The sequence below is a fragment of the Falco biarmicus genome, chromosome 10 (genome assembly GCF_023638135.1).
Source record: "Falco biarmicus isolate bFalBia1 chromosome 10, bFalBia1.pri, whole genome shotgun sequence".
In the NCBI taxonomy this organism is placed as follows: Eukaryota; Metazoa; Chordata; class Aves; order Falconiformes; family Falconidae; genus Falco; species Falco biarmicus.
The window spans coordinates 34,325,251-34,343,624 of record NC_079297.1 but is presented as its reverse complement, the minus strand read 5'-3'; the positions used below and the strand labels follow the sequence as shown (position 1 = coordinate 34,343,624).

General features: G+C 51.4%; 2 protein-coding genes and 1 long non-coding RNA gene across 8 annotated transcripts in view; 1 reads left to right on the top strand and 2 right to left on the bottom strand.

The window, feature by feature from the left end:
* The window catches only part of CD151 (CD151 molecule (Raph blood group)), a 36,876-nt gene extending 32,165 nt beyond the window's left edge, over positions 1-4,711 (bottom strand). For 2 of the 5 annotated variants that reach the window (XM_056353142.1, XM_056353135.1), the window contains exon 1: positions 3,670-3,768. The gene's annotated coding sequence lies outside the window, so the exon portion shown is untranslated. Of the gene's footprint in view, positions 1-1,132; positions 2,274-3,669; positions 3,769-4,001; positions 4,479-4,546 lie in introns of those variants that run through there. The other 3 variants (XM_056353137.1, XM_056353141.1, XM_056353139.1) reach the window with 3 other exon arrangements.
* Positions 3,779-7,141, top strand: LOC130155672 (uncharacterized). Of its 2 annotated transcripts, none has more exons than XR_008824173.1 (2): positions 3,779-3,956; positions 6,266-7,141. It is a non-coding gene; the product is annotated as an uncharacterized LOC130155672 (long non-coding RNA). The 2 variants fall into 2 exon arrangements; XR_008824172.1 differs by having other exon boundaries at positions 3,803-3,956; positions 6,635-7,141.
* The window catches only part of CRACR2B (calcium release activated channel regulator 2B), a 39,746-nt gene continuing 28,364 nt past the window's right edge, over positions 6,993-18,374 (bottom strand). The window contains exons 12-18 of the mRNA XM_056353143.1: positions 16,298-16,592; positions 15,991-16,132; positions 15,699-15,780; positions 13,115-13,229; positions 11,359-11,466; positions 10,548-10,624; positions 6,993-9,496 (exon numbers count right to left, since the gene is read on the bottom strand). Of these exons, the coding sequence (XP_056209118.1) occupies positions 9,412-9,496; positions 10,548-10,624; positions 11,359-11,466; positions 13,115-13,229; positions 15,699-15,780; positions 15,991-16,132; positions 16,298-16,592 (904 nt within the window). The 3' untranslated portion in view covers positions 6,993-9,411. The remainder of the gene's footprint in view (positions 9,497-10,547; positions 10,625-11,358; positions 11,467-13,114; positions 13,230-15,698; positions 15,781-15,990; positions 16,133-16,297; positions 16,593-18,374) is intronic.

Sequence of the window (18,374 nt, the reverse complement as noted above, 5' to 3'; positions counted from 1 at the left end):
GAGTCTTATTACTGTGCAGCAGCCAGGATGCAGGACCAACAGGACTGACTGAATTCATTCCCTGGGATGCCAGGCTGCTGAGATCACACGGCAGGCAGGGTGAGAGAGATGCTCAGCAGCAACGCTGCTCTTACAGTGCTAATCCTTGCCAGGAGGGGCTAGCAGCGAACAGGACCTGTGCCATGGGGAAGGATGGTATGAGGTGCTCTCCGCAGAACTGACAAAACACCTCCTCCCCATGCCCCAGCCCTGCCGTTCCTCAGTTCCTCATTTCTCCCTCCACACCCTGGCTGCAGGCATGAGGTAGCAGGGAAAAGCACGTTTCTCACAGGTTGGGAAGATGGTCACCACCCTGGAGGAAAGCTCTGCCAAAATGCATGTGCAAAAATGAAGGGGAAAATGGGACGATTTTACAAACAGTGCCACTGTTCATCCCATTTTGGCTTTGCTGTGGCCAAAGGAAAATCATGTTCAGGGTCTGAAAGGCAGGATGAGCAAGCGAGATGGACTGAGACCTGGTCTTCACCTTCAGTACCTTGAAGGTTTTCAAACAACCACAGAGACTTAAGGTTTCTGTTCCTCACAGCCAGGGAAGCTGAGATGAGCTGTGACTTCCAGGAGTCACCCTCCCTCAGGCTTTCCATGACCTCAGCAGTCGGTGCGCACCCACAGGGAGAGCTGGAGATAGCCCAGTGCCGAGCCCTGGAGAGAGGAGAGGTGGGGAGCAGGAGAGCATCTTCTCAGGAGGTTTCAAGAGCAAGACTGATGAGGCCACTGGGGATAGCAGCAGTAGACTGGGACATCAAAAAGCAAAGCTCCCCCTTTTTGTTTTTCAGAGTCAGTGTACTTACCTTTATTTTTCTAAGCTTCTGTCTTAAACAGGAGGCACAAGAAAAACAAGAAAACAAGAAAAACAAGGCACAAGGAAAGTGACAGCATGATTGCTTTATAGGTGACCAAACCAGCTGGAAACATCAGGCAGGACGGTCTGCCACATACAAGCATTTACAGCGACAGAGATGTTACATGTAAAATACATGTAAACACATATTCTCCTCCTATGCATAACAAGTAGCCCAACACACTCCTTAGAGCAGAAGCCAAACTCTGTAGAAGCAATGAGTAAATTTACCTGTGCGATGACTCAACTAGAGGAGACATAGCTCATCAGTCAGCTGCTGCAGGGCTGTCTCACGAGCAAGAGAGTTGTTGCCTGGTCTGTGTATGTGCAATGGGAACAGCTAGAGCTGTGCTACAACTTTTATTAGCTGGGAATAATCTAATACGCCTGCTGGAAACTTCCGAACAGGGATAGATAGCACTCCATCCGCCACTCCCACCTAGCATTTTTGCTTGATAAGGGAATACAAGCAGCTTTCTTCCAACCCCTTGCCGAAGAATCTCACACCCATCAACATAAACTTTAGGAAGCTGCACCAAAAATACCCTTCACAGAGCCAAGATTTTGGCTGTATGTGCCTCACAGTACTTGAAGAGAAGCCTCAGAGTCCTGCCCACTTCCAAACTGGCATAAGACTTCCCTTCTGCACAAGCAGGCTGGGAAGCTAAAGCACTGGGGAAAAATCTTCTTGGGTGGGTATTCCCTGCTTACTCAGAAGACAGTTTTTGTCTTAGATCCAAGAGGAGAGCCACAGCCCCAGCTGGGCTGTCAAAGTTCCTCGTACTTGGTGCTCTGCTCTCTGCACTAAGAACAAACCCCCTTTAACACGCCTGCCTTGAGACAGGACAAAGAAAACGTGACTGTTAAGCTCCCACAAAACATACTGCAGGACAGACTAACCACCTTGGACTCCAGAGTAAAATGAGATGTCACAAGAGTGACATTATCTCAAGCACATAGAAAAGGTGTGCTCTTATTGTTTACTGGAGTCAACATACAGCAGGGACTGCCCAGACTTTTACCAGGCAACTGGGGAAGTCTTTCTCCTCCACTGCAGAAGAACTCCACCAAGAAGGCAAGCCATTACTGAGAGAGAGCCACAGGCCAATCAATATATGCACCAGTGTGGAATAAACCATGCTTTTTGCAGAAACACAGCATATGGACAGAAAGGCATGCAGGTCAGGAACCCAAGGACATCATCAGGAAACTACAGAACAACGACATGACTTCAGGATAGTTACATGGAGGAGCTCAAAAGCGGCCGACTCCTCTGACGCATGACCGAAGCTTTCAGCCAGGACATCCAACTCCCAAGTACCGGCACCTAAGAGCAACCGTAGCAAACCAGAGCCTAGACCCACCTTTGCAAACCAGCACCACGATTTTGGTGGGGACCTGTCACCAGATGCCTCAAGTAAAGCGTAAGTGACGCTGCCCCAGACATTACCCAGCTTCCAGCAATTTGCAGATTGGGAACTGCCTGTCCCAGGCACACAAAGCCCTTCAGAGAATCTGAATACGCCAGATACTTCTGCATCAGCTTTTCTAATTTCTGCTGAGCTCAACAACAGCTCAGAAGAGGCAGGTGCTCTGCTCCCTCCACCACAGGCTGTCACCTTTGGTAGCAGCAACTTGCACAGGAGGACTGCGATGGACCATTGCCTGACTGGTGACATGCCCAGGGCTCTTCAGCCTCAGCACCACCAGGAGGTAGATATCCCCTCACACCAAAAGCTTCCCTAAGAACCCAGGCAGTGGCCTCGCAGATGGTGAAGGAAACGCGTTTTGGCAACAGGGACTTGTTTCAAAACTGTTCCAACAAAAGGCCACCGCTGGGCATGACCTCTGATGGGTGATGCCATTTTAATAAAAGCTTGTTTGAGCGGACACTACGTGAAATCTCAGAGCAAGCCAGCAAGCACTGCAGGGGGACAAAGGAAACAAAGCACGTAGTTTAAGGGATGCTACAGAGCAGCCTGAAATAAAGGTGCATCATTGCTAAAATTCAACAGGATACTGCACCAGGTTGGTTACAAAAGCCCTCCGCAAGAGTTGGGGCTTTTCAAATTTACAGCATTTATGTCCTTCACAGGATGACACAGAGCAAAGGCCAGCGGGACAGGCTCATGATGGCAAGCAGCGCTGCCGCACAATAACCCATGGCCATCACCTTCCCACCTGATCCGGCTTCCAGAAAATGAAGGAAGCGGCACACCGCCTGGGTCTGGTGGGATTCTGTGGCGAAGGAGGGCTGGCCCTTCCCCTCCCCCGCCTCCGCGGGCCCTACAAGCCCACCTGGGAGGCCAGGCCTTCCTCCTACACCGGGGAGACGGGCCAGGACCAAAGGCAGAGGGAGATAAACACCGTGACAGGAGATCAGGGCAGCGCGGGGAGCAGCGTCCCACGGCGCGGGCCGGGCAGGGCTGCTGACACACACACACACGCACACATAGACACACACACACACATATGCACACACACGCACCCGCAACAGGTTAAAACACTGATTTAACAAAACAAACCGCCGAAGCCAAGCGCGGTGACGCCGCCCGGGGCCGCTGAGGAGCCGCAACGCCGAGGGGGCGGCCGCTCCCGCCGCCTGAGAGTCCGGCGGCTGAGCCCGGAGCCCGGCCCCGCGGCAGCGCCTGTTCTCCCCCGGGGCTGCCGCTCGCAGCCCCCGCCGCCCCCCGCCCTCCCCGCCCGGCCGCCCGCGGCCCCTTCCCCCCCGGCCGCCGCCATGCCGGGCTGCGCCGCTCCCGCCTCACCCTCCGCAGAGCCGCGGCGGACCGGAGCGCGCGGCGCGCCTCACGCTGTGGGGGGCAGGGCAGGGCCGGGCCGGGCCGGGCCGCGGCGGGGCGGGGCGGGGCGGGGCCTCCCCGCGTTCCCCGGGCCCTGAGGCACGGCACGGCACGGCACGGCACGGCACCTGGGGCCGCCGCTCGCCACGGGCCGCCACGGGGCTGCGGGCACCGCGCCGGCCTCCCCAGTGCCGCAGCGGGCCCGAGCTGGGGGTGCCGCTCTCCGTAATGGAGGCGCCGGAGCTTTCCGCCCGGTACGGTAGGACCCCCGACGGGCGCAGGGCCCGGCCTGCCGTTACCTCAGCCCGGCCGCGGGGCGCGCAGGGACCAGGCCGCGGCGGGACCCGCGTTTCCTCCGCCTCAGCGCTCGGCCCAGCCGCCCCCTCCGCCCCCGCGCCGGCCTGCAGCGGGCACGGCAGCCCGTGGGGCCAGCCCGAGCCGAGCCCCGCAGGGCCCAGCGCTCAGCGGGGCCGCACGGCGCCGTTACAGCCGTCGCACCGCTCGCAGAGCGGGTGGCAGAGCAGGACGCAGCGGGGTCCCGGCACGGCTGGGGAAGCGCCTCACAGGCCGCGCCGCAGCAGCAGAGCGTCGAGCAGCAGCGCTGGGTGCGGGCATGGCGCCGAGCTGCTCGGGGTGCGCGTTACTTGCACATCGTGGCACGTTACACTCGTTTTCAGTCGCGCACAGGACTGGTTGCACGTCGCTCGCTTCCAATGCAAGCCAGCACGCACCCTCAGACAGCACCACTGAAGCTTCTACTAACTCCGCACACTCCCCAGCGGGGTTTGCCCGCTCTCAGGGGCTATCTGAGTCGGAGGCCGCAATGTCCCACTGCCACAATTACCTTTGTCCTTCTTTCAACGAATTCTCTGCAAGTCGCAGCATTTTGCCAGCTCATCTCTTGCAGCCAGAGCTTCCTCACTTGGAGACTTCCTTCTGCACAATTTAGATAATGGCGTTCTTTTCCTCATCCGTTCTTTGTTCCCCATCCTCCTGGGGCTTCATTCGTCACTTTACAAGAGTCAGTTTGCCCTACGCCTTGTGCACAGATTTGTTTAACGTATATTTATTTAACGTATAGCTAAGCACTATAATCAGCTTGGTAATTCAGGAGTTCAGAGAACAGCGAGGCCAGCAAACGGGCACAATTAGGCACAAGTACTGCCTGTGCTTGGCAAGGCCTGCAGGTAAAGGAGAGACACACAGGACACCCAGCATCCCACCCCTCAGCTTGTTACTGGAGTAACGTATGTTTACTGGAGATACATGTTTACCTTGAAAAAAACCCTAATTTTCCCCTGGTCAGGTCTCCTGCAGACTAGTCATTTGGGCAGCAGCGCACAGCTCTGCTTGTGTTTGTGGGATCGGGCCCTTATTACACCGCATGGTTTGATAGGCGTGTGAAACATGCCTCGCAGGCCTGAAGAGTTCGGAGCTGGATTGTTGTAGCTGCGCCAACTGAAATTGCTGTGTGACTCATAAACAGCCAGCTAGGTAACAGCAGACTGATGACTGACGGCGGCTCAAGGAGCTAACGAAGCTCTGAGCTGCAGGGCTGTGCATCTGTTGGCACGGGGCAGGAGATTTCCACCATGAGCATTTAAAGGTATATAGCATGAGCTATGAGATACTGTTATACTTGGAGCTTAAGTATTTGGCCAATATATACGGACTAAGCAATGAACAAGTGAAAGGAACATAAAGAGACACAAACAGAAGGTGTCAGGGCAGAAAATAATGTGTGTGAGACACCATAATCACCATAACAGGAACTGATTAAATGTGTATAAACCGAAACCGTCCCTTGGAATTCAGGCTGCTGGGGTCAAAAAGGTAGAGGAAAACAGCATTCCAAACCATTGCGATCCCTGCATTTGTTCTGTGGGAAAGCTTTGAACTTAACACTGTGGCTTAATGTGCTCTCTTTAGCTCTGTTTTGGCTTTTCAATGAGAGGCTGTCAGGGTAATCCTGTTGTGCTTATCCCTGGCATATCAACATGAAAGAGACCAAGTCGAAGGCAAGGCAAGGCAGTGCGGAGTCCCTTTGCCTGCCTGCAGAGCTTGGTGGGACCATGGCTGCTTATCACAGCAGCTGTTTTTTTCACCTTTGCCCCTAGATCTGATTGTATACACAGCTGCACCCCTGCATGTGCCAGGATAAGGCTTCTCAAGCTATAAGAAAAGTGCCTTCTTGTGATAACAATTCCAAAATCTCTTACACAGGTAATGTACAAAAAGTCACCTGTCCCCTCAGAGACTGCAGCCAATACAGGGCAGGAATAAGCCCCCAGGCAGAGTCTATTTTGCCTCCTCCCTCATCTCATGCCACCTCAGGACATCCCCGTTGTTTGCTTGTTTATTTACACCGTGGTTTCCAGCAGTCACTTGTGAAGAGTGGCTGCTCCCAGGGCTTCCATTCATTTAGAGGCAGGAGAGATTCTGACAAAAACGGGGGGGATGTAGTACAATTAGGATTTTTGGTCTAACTTGGATCTGGTATCAGACACGTTTAAAAACTAACAACGTGCCCCTCTAGACTGTATGTGTCTGCGTCTTCCAACAGGACATTTAAATATTGTGCAGAGAGACAACAAAAGAACATCCAGTAATAAAACCTGCCCTGGTGCTGACTGTTGTCCAAGCGCAACCTGCTCAAACGCCATGCCGCTTTGTCATGGCTGAAACAAAAGTCCACCCTGTTCCTGCTAAAAAAAGACGTTACAATGAGCTACTTGTGCGGTATCAACTTATAGCAGGGGAAATGAGTAATAATTCCTTTTGTCAAAGCTGCAGAGAGATTAGTTCAGTAATGCACAAACATGCAGCTGGAGCCATGCCAGGGCACAAGGATTAAAAGCGACCAAACTCTTAACTCTAGTGAAAAATATGCATGGCAAATTATTAAAACAAATGTTTGGTTCTACAAATACAGGTACAAGGTGAGAACTTGCCCTCTCTGAAAGCACTGCACTCCCCCCAGACTGGAGAAGCATCTCCCCTTTTTCGCCTCCCTGCTCTTCCTTCCCTGATCACCTGGATTCTGGCTGCTTGAAAGAGGTAAAAAAATAAGACTGGAGAGGAATTTTGCTCCTGTGCTGCCTCTAAGACATGGGTTCCCGAACAACTCTCTCCCAGCTTACAAACCTCCCATGTGTACCACCATGAGAGACAGGCTTCTCGGCACCTCCTGAGCAGCGAGAAGGGGAGGTTGTGCTACAATCGGCGACTGAAAAAAGAAGGCTGAATCTTCTGCAGTGCCTGAAAAAAAACAAAATCTCTCAACGCAGCCATTTGTAAGACAGTGTTTCTTTATTGCCTGTACTCTGCTTGCACACTAAGAAAACATGCTTAAGGCTGTACATAAAAAAAACAACACGTGGTAGTTCTTGCTGTTGCAATATGACAGCGCTGATAAAGGCAATACATAGACCGGCCCAAATTTGTGTCAGCTGTATTTTACACCTTTGTCTCTGTACACGGCATGGGAGGTGCACGTTCAGACCACCACAGCAGAGTGGCTACTGCTCTCTTCCTTCTGCAGCAACTTCCCAAGTCCTGCTGCTGCAGGTACGTAACCATGAGCATTTCTGATGTGCCCCAACCAAAGATGCCAGTTCTTGGTCAGCACCACTCCGTATTAACGTGCCACTGGAGCATGATGCAGAGGAACCACTGACAGCAGCTCCCCCAGCTCAGGTGGTGGGCTTGCCCTGTGCAGCAGGGGTCAACGCCTGTGCTCCTTCACACCCACCCTGGCTAGAAAGGCAGAAAGCCACATCTGTGTTCAGGTTACAGGTGTTTTCTGAAAAGAGAGAGGATTTCCCTTGCCAAACATCACTCTTGCGAGCACAGGCAGTTCCACTGGCAGCGCTGCTGGGGTTACTGCTGGCTCCACACCAGCTGCCCCGCTTCCTTCTGGACCTCTTTAACTTTCTGATTCCCAGTCTCTGGAAGGCGTTACTGCAGTTAAACACAGCGTGAACCACAGCCAGCCAGCAGTAAGGAACGAGCAGGGCTTGCCGCTTTTAGCTATTCCTTTTAGTCAGGAATCCTGCTCTTCCAGAGGAATACTCCTGATAGGAAAGAGGAAGTTACAGGCACTGGGAGGAACCATGGAAATTTTGTGTAACACTGATGGGCTGTAGGTGACTCAGAGCAGTTTTCCTGCATGCGAGATTCCCAGAGACGTTGGTGGAGTAAGCAGCTATTGAGAGTAACCGCCTTATCCCAAGAGAGGAAAGACAGTGGATAAACACAGACCTTCCCTCTCCTGCTGAGGGGGGCTGCGACACGGCTGCAGCATCACGTCACGCGCCTAGAACGTCAAAGTCACATACAGAAACAGGCTCAACGACAAAAGGGAACAGGGCATCACAAAAAAAGCTCACTTAGTCCCACAAGGCTTTAAGAGCAACCGAGCTACAACACAGCAAGCATGCCAGCGCAGAGAGTGCATGGTGCGCAGGCACGGCAGCAGCTGTGCTGAGAGGCAGCTTCAGGCATCAGTTCCACCGCAGCCCACGCCTCTCCTTGCCCTGCCATGCCCCCCCACTCAGTGCCAAGGAGGCCCCTTCCCGATGGGAACAGGTTCAGTCCTGCTCTTCCTCAGGCCCTTCCTTGGCACAGCGAGGTTACTGCACAAGGTCACCGCAAGAGAGAACACCTTGCTCCACACCTTTCGCACCCGCAGCTGCCCTGTGCTTCCAGCCCACTGGAAAGCACTGTGGTCGGGCTAGCGGGGTGGGATCTTCCAGTACTGCAGGTGCTTCCTCCTAGTTGCTGGAGATTTTTCAGGAAAGAAGAGAATGGGAGGAAACAGGCAGTGTTCAGCCTTAAAACAGGCTATAATACAACCCCCTAGTACGTACAGCACAGCTCCTGCAAGGGGTCATGAATCAGCAGCACATGCCAGCGCCCGCGAGTCCCTGGGCAACTGCTCTGTGTTCTGTAAACAGTAAGAGAGGGACAGTGACAAGGTCCATTAGGGTAACAAAGGGAAAAAACCGTCAGGATGACTCATTTTATCCATACAAATTATTATCCACATAGGGAATGAGTAAACTACAATTTTGGTAAGTCAAAACAAATTTCACAGTAAATACAGGGCCTGATCCAGATCTTAATTTCACAGTAAATACAGGGCCTGATCCAGATCTTACAGGAACCGCTGGAGGTTTTCCTGCTTACCACAAGAGCAGGCTTTCCGCGGGGCTCTGCTCTTACGGAACCAAGAGATGCTGCACTTTGAGATGGATGGATCGCTACCTAGAGCTAGCCCCAATTTAAAATAATTTCTTTACCTGTTACACTACAATTATATTTAACACAGCACCCACTGCATCCTCTGCTCTCTGCTGCTTGGCCACTTCTTTGCCAGAAAAAGAAGGAACAAGACTTCATCCTTTCACAGGGCAGCAAACTCTCCGGACGGAAGGCTCGGTTCGTGCAATTAGCCAAGACCAGCCAAATTTCCCCCAGGAAGCAGAGGCCTTCAGAGACCAGGGCTGTGTGCCAAGCTGGAAATGGAACAGGGCAGATCATATGCACAATTTGGCCTGATTTAGTGGCTTGAAATTCCCAGATGGGGAAAAGCTTCAGCTTCCCCAAGTCTCTGCCGAGCTGACACCATCAGGTTTGGCTTGCTTGAAAGGAACCCCAGCTTCACGGAATAGTGTTGGTACACGTCTCTTGTTGACACGTTGATGTGCCTTAGGTGCAGCACCCTTTCCTCCTGCTGATATCTTCCAGCTGCAGGGCATTCTCCCTCTGCCTGTCTTCTTGTGCTGTCAGCAACCTGGAACAAGCAGCACAGAACAAGAACACAATCCTGTTACTGAGATCTTCCTGCTGAGGCATTTGGCTCTGCCCTTTGCTCCCCATCAGCCGGGGACATTTAGAATTGTAAAAAACATCCAGCCCAAAGACCAGGCTTCTCTGGAAGAGACAGGTCTGTAACTAGATAAACCACACACAGAAAATGAGCATGAATTTCCAGGGAACAGGGAACGAGACTGGACAGATACAAGCGGGGACAGCATGGCTTGGTAGTCAGAGCACCAGACCGGGGTGCGAGTGGTCTGTGCCTTATTCTCAAAGTCCCACACCGATGGCAGAATCCCGGGCTGTTTGCTTCACCTGTCTCGGCCATCTCAGGCAGCAGCATGGTGATAAAGCACGCTGAAGGCATATGCTATGGAAGTTGTGATTTACCTAGCTGTAAGTAAATCATCTCAGTTAATGAACAGCTAGGTCCTGCTGTGAATTTAACAGAGATGTTGCAGCAGGAAGTGAAGGGATAGAAGAAAACAAAAGGATACTTTTTCTTGCAAGATTTCAAAGACATTTTTTAAAACCACTTGCTTTTTTAAAAACTAAAAATCTTAGAGCAAATGTCCTTAATCCTCACAAAGTGTCTTATCGCCCTTTAAAAATACTGCCACCAAAATATCACATTCTCTATAATGCTTAATAAGATAAGGAAGAAAAAAAAAACAAACCGTAGAGATGCACGCAGACTTCAAAGTGAAAATTCCAACTTAAAATCAGGGATAGTGCACAAGGTGTTTGTGATGAAATATTTGAATTAAACTCCTAATCTTGCAACAGGCAGCTCTGCCAGGTGAAGCTTTGCACGCAATAACACCCAGTCTACACTTGGTGCTCTCCAGGCACAGAAGACAAGGACCTAGACTCGGGGGAAGAGCGTATTGCTCCAGGTCTTTTTCGTGACATGGCAGAAAGTCAGCCTCTGACAACCCCCTCTTCCTGCCCATTCCCCAGAAGAGCCCACACCAGCTACCCACAGCTGGGGAAATACCCCGGAGCAACGGCTCTTGTCCACTGACCTGGCCATGTGCAGCATGGGCTCCATGATGTTATAGCCAGTCATCGCGCTGCACTCGTAGAAGACAGCCTTGTACTCCTGCCAGAGAGCACAGCAAGCACCCACGTTGGCTGCCAGCTCTCCCTCACCATTCACCCACACCCTGGGAGCTGGCCCACCCTCACCACCGGGAACTTTGCCATAAGCAGCTGGGGCCAGAAGGGTGGCTGTTGCCACCCCGCTGGGGCGCACACCCTGCTCACCAACCCCGTGAAGGGAGATGCTTGTTCAGCACCGGGGGCCCAGCCAGTGTCCACAAGGGAACACCCGGGGAGTTATCTGGGAAGAGAGGGTATCTGCCCAGGGTGCTTGGATTCCCTTACCTTTGTCTTGCGGAGTCCGGAAGATGGGGAACACCTCTGAAGCCCTGCCTCCCCCGACCCAGGGGCCAAGGTACCGGTGGGCACGCAGAGGGAGGGAGTGAGGAAGGAGGCAGGACGATTTTGCAGAGCATGCATTGGAGGAGTCCTCAAATGGGAAGACAGCCATGCATGCTCCCCTCAGAAAGACTGAGCACCACTGTAAGGAGGCATCAAGCCTCCAGAGAAATACATGAGCGTGCCTCAAGGGCCATGCCCATCGCCACCTCATCCTCTCTGTACCAGAAGGGCCTTGGTACATGTTTACATTGGAGAAACAGGGGGTGGGAGGGGAGAGGGAAGGTACCATACTGGGAAATGGCTCCAAGAAGGGCTTCCTGCCAGCCAGGCTGCCCTGCTCACAGCTGGAGGGAGGCTGCAGGGCAAGCTGAGCAACAGAGCACAGAGTCACACCTTTGCCAGCCTTTCTCCTTCCACCTTGGGCACATTCCGGGTCTCCCTCTGCGCAGCATCCATTTTATTTCCAAGCAGAAAGACCACAGCCCCATCCTCGATACCTTCCTGCAAAAGAAACAGATTAAAGCACCCTAGAGACTCAGTTGAGGGAGGGAAATACCTTGGAGCAGATCCTGTTCCAGCTCATGCAAACAAGACCTTCAGTGGCAGCAGGATCAGGCCCTTTAGCTCATTAAAGGGCCATTCCTCAAATAGCCCCAGGGATTTGTGGAAGGAAGCTCAGACTATGGGAGTGCATTTCAAATGTTTGGTATGTACAGCTGGGATGCTGAGAGGCGGGAGACAGAACATAAGTTCTTCTCTGGGAAACAAGAAGCCTAAAGAAAACCGGTTTGCTCCATAGGCTGTTGGGAATTTAAGTTCAGGCAGGGCTTCTTGTTAAGTTCAGTCATTGTGTGTATGTGCCGTACTGTTTGTCTGATGTGCTGTCCTAAACTCAACGATCCCTTGCTGAAAATCCACTGGCCAAGCAAGCCAAGCAACTTTCAACTCTTGCGTAAGGTCTCTGTAGGAGCCATTATTCCCAGACAATTCCCAGAGCCCATCACCTATGGTAAAACTCCCGCTAGATCCGGTGGCTTACTAGGACATCACCAGAGTAAGGATTGCAGAACTGTGTTCAAAGTTATTTCCAAACCTGACTGCCCTGGATGACTTACAGTACCTGAACAGCTTCAAAGCAAAATAAATACTATGACAGCAAAAAGGAAAAGACGACAGATTATTAAAAGTTACAGATTTCGGGTGCTTTGATTTTCTGTGTGTTCAGTTTAACCTTCCTGAAAGAAGCCTGATTTTCAGAGGCTGATTAATTTTGAAAATCTTAACCTTTGATCTTTTTGAGTCCAAAGAAACAGCCACGTGTTTTGGGTCTTTTTGCCCGCAACAGGCGTGTGGAAGTTAATAATATTAGAAGCCTCCAAACTGTGCTTATTCATTTCGCTTAGATCTTGGTTGTTGAGACTCAGCACAATCAAAACAAAACCACCCTTGATAATTTCCTTTTGGCTCTGAGTCACCTACACACAACTTAGTTAAATTACACAGACAGGTATTTCTGTCTCCCCAAGCAGATACAAGCCACAGATGAGTGCTTCTAGTGAGAGTTTGGAAATAAAAAGCAGGGGGCCAGACTACACTATTAATGCACCGTCACCAAATGTAATGGAAAAGAAAAAACAAACCAACAGTTAAAGTTGAAGCAAAGGATGCGGGGGAAAAAAGCTATTACTAGGATTTCAGTCTCCTCTAGAAATCTCAAAGCAGAGTCAGGATGTGATTGCGCGCAGTGCTGGGCATGCACGCTGCAAAGCTGAGCCTAAGCACACCCGCACCACCTCCCTTCCCTGTGCGTGGGCTGGACACCAGGAGATCTTGCCTGAGCAGAGGTGTGATGTGACCGTGTTTAGGAGATGCTGCCAGTGCACACAGGCTACTCACAGGCACACGCGACCATTTGGGCAGGTCCCAGCACCTGCCACAGAAACAGCCCTCCCTCCCTCCATGGGCTACCTTCAACAAGAAGCCCCTGGTCCCTGAGTGTCTGCCACAGGCAGTACCTGTAGTATCTGCCTTGATAATGCATCTTCCTAAGCTCAACGGGACCTCCTGGGCCGTCGGATAACATCACCCCCGGACCGCTGGAGCTGGTCTGCAGCACGGCAGCGGTACCACCACTGACCCCAGCTCTCACCTGGACGCTGCTCATCCAGTTCCGCACCGCCCTGAAGGAGCACTCGGCCGTGATGTCGTACATCACCAGAATCCCGTCCGCCTTCCGGAAATACTGCTTGGTAATGCTGCGGAACCTGAGCCCAAACGAAACCAAAGGCACTCTCAGAACCGCAGGTGCGTAACACCAAGAAACAGAATAGGATCGTCCTACGGGTGTGGGACGTGTCCCCTGGGCTGGGATGTGTCCCCTGGGGCTGCTGTGTAAGGACACATCAGATCCCTGCTCCTCTGAATCCAGCCGTGGGCGAGCAGGGGTCTTTGCAAACCCATGGTGCTGAGAAAGCAGGAAGGAAAACCTCTGCAGGTCAGGAGGGAAGGAACAGAGGAATCTGTTTAGGTGGGACAGGAAAAGGTAATTGCCTCTAAAAAGGGAACTGGATGGAAAAACCCACAACCTTTCTCTAGAGTCTGGAAGAATCTGCAGACTAAGCTGTGCCACAGTATAAACTAAGCATGCATAATGTCTGCCCCAGTGCTGCCAAAGCAGCAGTTAAGACCTCTGCATCACTACAGCCTGTTCCCAGTTTTGAATCTATAAAGCAATGCCATCATCTATAAAATCAGCAGTTAGACACAATTTCCAGGAGAAACTCCCACCAGACATCTACTTTGTCCTCTGGGTATCAGTTAGAACAACAGACTTGTATTTTGGGAGTAAATTACAACACCAAAAAACCAAGGCCAAATCAAAACCTTAAAATCTGTAAGCAGTTTGTGTCAGGGCCACGATATAACCACACCGATTGCAAACTGATGGAATTAAATGCAACACAAGTCCTGAGATCTCACTGGAGAGCTCTGCATTGCAGCCCTGCGCAGGATAACAAGCTCTCCTATTCTATTAAGGGCCAAAAAACCCTACAGCAAGTAGTGACCCTCCTGAACCCTTCAGATGATTGCCTGAAGCCTGGTCTTTCTCACTACGACAAGGGCGTGACATTCTGGCAACTACCCAACGGAGAAAGCGCAGACTGTATCTTTGGTGGTCACAATACACCTCTGGAACAACGGGACTGGCTAAGTGCTCTAGATGGACCATCAAATGTAGCATGCACTGGTCTCAGGGAGGTCACCAAGGAGTTCTCCTTGCATGCTCCAAGGGGTTCCTCTGTCTCTTCCATTGGATGCTCACAGTTGGACACCTCCAGTTAGAAATAATTAATATTTCTCTAGAAATAAGGAAAGCTTTTGTTTCTTCCCAGGTGTCTCTTCAGCATCAGCATTAAGCCAAGTTCCCTCTTGCAAGTACACACCTAAGACCTGCTTATGCCGCAGGGGGCTACCCTAAAGGTCCTTTGCAGAAGGACTAGAAGAGACTAGATCTTGAACCTGGCCTCAGCAAAATGTCACATAGCATGTCATAACAATTCCCCTTACTGCTCAGCTTCAGCACCAAAATAACCACAGGAGTCCCCTCAAAAATCATTATTTCTTCAGCATGAGGCTTGATTTTGGAAGAAATACTTTGCTTTTCCATAGATACTCCTACTTAGTATATTTCCACCAAGTCTGCGTGGTCTAGCTGACTGAGGTAGAAAGCATCACGGCTCTGCTGGCACAGTTTAGGATTATAACATTCCCACGACCTCGGCTGCTTTCTGAAGGCCTGCCCCCATAACATATTTAGCCCCAAACACCCAGTACTTATTTTTGCCAAGCTCTTGAGGTTAACGGCCCCCTTGAAATAGCTTTCCATCTTTAGCTTCAAAGTGTATCCTAAATAAAATGTAATTTACATGACGGTGGTGGTGGGCCTTCTTCTCTAGTAGCAGATGAGTGTCAAGTATGTCCTTTACTACCTTGATCCTCACCAACAGTGCTGGTCATATTTAGTGATAAAGCCTGTGCTTTTGAAACTGGAGCCATTCAAATGGGGAACCTGTACTCACTGTCACAAAAAGCCACACCATCCCTCTACCACGGATTATCACCTCCACGAGTCTACGAGCAGAAGGGACAGTGGAGGGGACCAGTAACCTTACCAACAGAGCCCAGCAGGGTATTCAAAGCCCCTTCCCCACAGGTTGAGCCAATTCACCTGGCTTTGTCTAAGTCAGACCTGGAAAAGTTCCCACACTTCCTTCTACCCTCTGAATAGCAAGTGGCGGTGAGCAGCTGGGGACAGCAGTCATGCAACCGAGTCTGAGAACAGGATGTCTACCCAGAGCCTTCATCTCTGTCCTGCCCTGCAGCCCTGCCCTGCAGCTTTTCCCAGCAGCAGGTTGATACAGGAGAGCCTTGAGGGCTAGAGGAGCCTGGCGTGCCGCACCATACAGTGATTTATGGGTAGACTACCTGAAGCCACAAGCATGCAGGTCAGACATACGGATAACTACTTTTCCCCAGTCCTCAGAGTTATCTCTCTGGGCTCTGCTTCACAGCCACAGCTTCTAGAAATTCTGACACAGACCTCTGCTGCAGATGCAACTCTGGGATAGCTGCTGCAACCTCTTTGGTCCAAAGCCAGAAACCAGGCGTGCGCACTTTCCTCCTGCTTCCTAAACTGAGCCTGGCAGTAGGACATCCTGACATACATTGCTTACCTTTCTTGTCCAGCTGTATCCCACAGCTGTAAGGCAACCTGGGTGTTATCCACCATCAGACTCTTCACTTGGTAATCGATACCTGTCAGGAAGGTAACAATGATCATAAGATAGAATGGAGAGAGTGCAGCTTGCCATTGCAATGGCCAAGATCAACACTATTTAATTCAGGGAAATTGCAAGATCGATTCAAAATTGCAAAAGGGACCATCTTTACCTTTAGTTGGGCTAAAATATGGGCAAAAAGCTCCCACCCTTCATAGCCAGATAAGTCAGGAACCCTACTACTTACCAATGGTTGCATTGAGCTCAGCCAAGAACCTGTCATAGCAGAAGCGGTGGATGAAGGAACTCTTCCCAACACCAGAGTTTCCTACAAACACCACTTTAAAGATGCGGTCTGGGGAACAGCCAGCTGGTTCCAGTGCCTGGAGCTACAACGGAAAAAAGGGACGCAGTTTTGAACAGCCCAGCTGCAGACTGTGCTTTGATTTAGGCATTGGACCCCTGCACTATAAACCTAGGCAGCTGGAGTTCAGAAACCTTCAGGTCCCTGGTAGCAGCTGTTTGAGGAAGAACTCCCAAGTAATTAGACTCACCCTGCTTTCGGTGCCAACAGGCTGTCCTCTAGGAGGCAACGGAGCATCATCTAATCCATCTGCATTTTTTCTACAGTCAGCATCACCCTTCAAAGTCATCTTCAACCACTCAGCATCTGCTACCAATGACCACCTCTCCGTGTCTCCACTATTCTCTCTGAAGTTTGTGCTGCCTCCTTCTCCTGTCTTCAGGCACGTCCTGTTGCCTGGGATGTATCTACAGTTCTTTTTGTTGGGTTCTTCCACTGCCACATCCTCCGGGAAGGTGAAGGGAAGGTCCGCAGAGGCCAGCTGTCTGTATTAAAGCCCACAGGCACCACAAATAGGGTGGGAGGGTAGGGGGTGAGGGGAAAAGGAGAAGGTTGCAGATTCCCAAAACAACCAATGCGATCCAATTAGTGCATATGCAGCACTTGCAGGCACTCTATACATTCACTCCCCATACGCCCTGTGACTAAGGCATCAGTAGCATCCCTAGGGAAACAGACAGCTCACCTGAGCTATGCTGTACTCACATGTGCTGACATATATTTCACTAATTTTAATTAAAAATCCCACCTTCCAGATTTTTCAAGGATTCTTTGCCACCCACTTCCCCCAGCGCTGAAAAACGAGGCAAAGCACACAAAGGGCTGCATGCAGTACACACATGTCTCGCTGTGCTCTGTTGAGGGCACAAGCTGCGGTCCAGGAAACCCGTCCCCCTCACTTCCAACCGCTGCTGGAGCAGAGTCTTACTGAGCTCAGGCAGCAGCAACCTGCCACAGGTGGGCAAACTGCCGAGAAAATGCTCACACCAGGGTTGCTTTGGCTGGTGTTGGCTCTGCTCTGGTGTGCATCATGCCTGGCCCAAGGTAAGGGAGCCAGGACCTGTAAGGGGTTTATTTTTTAAAGCCTCCAACCAGCCACGCTGCGCTCTCAACAGCAAAAAAATCCCCAGGACCTCTGCCCAAGCCGTGGCAGTGGGGAACGGGCGTTGCACTGACGGCACCTGTACAAGAACAGGCCGATGCACTTTGTTCACTGGGAGTAGACTGGTACGGCAAGTGGAGGAACAATCTCCAAAAGAACAGCTAGAATAACCGATGTAAAGTACTGGAACCCTTGCTGAGGAGCAAGGCAGCGTCATAGCTCTGCCTTGGCTTTCTGTGGTTAAAGAACTAGACAAATGGAGTGAGAAGGATTAGAACTCAGCTGAAGGGCTTTATCCACCTCAGGTATCTCCACTGCCCTCCAACAGATCGCTTTTGGAAGCAAATTAGAGCGACCAGAGGCTTGCTTCAGTCACTCTCTTCAGAGGCAGCACTTCACAATTCTCTCTGCAATGTTCTTCTCTTGCTACTAGTGTGGGAATCAAAGCAACAACTCTCCCCTCTCACATCTGCAAGTACACTTTGTCAGGGCTGCAAAATTCACCTGCTGCCATGCCTACACTTTTTCCGTAGAAGGGACCTCACATTTCTGGCTGGCCTCCCTGCATCTGCCCCAAACGCCAGCCCAGAGTCAGGCCAGCTGGAACCTCTCCCCATTGGAACCAGACACATCCTTCCAGGCTCAGCCCCCATCTGCCACAGCCAGGAGTCACAGCAACGAGGGGCTGAGTCTCAAAGGCCTCTTCAGTGGGGGGAAGAAAGGGACAAACACAAAACTTTCTGACAGTGACTCCAGATGTAATGGATTTTATTCATGTTTCTCAAGCACTGAGGTGTGACACAGCACTGGGACAGAGACAGGACCAACAAATACTTCTCCCCTTCTCACATCACCCTCGCTGCCAGACTTCTCCACCTGTTAAGCCCTTCTGGTGGGTTTACGCCAGCAGCAGCCAGCAGGATCTTTGCAAGAAATAGCTGGGGAGGAGGATGGGAGAACTCGGTTGTCTGATCCCATGGTACATCTACCAGTCACACAGCCACAAAACGCCCCTGCCTCAGACCTATTCAAGCAACCTCAGCCTGGGCTGAAGAATCAGCCCTGCTCCACAGTTCACCCCATTTTCCATCAGTCCATGAGCCCAGGAGTCTGAAGCTCAATTCTTAAATGCCACTACCAGAATTGCAAGCATTACTGGTGAGTC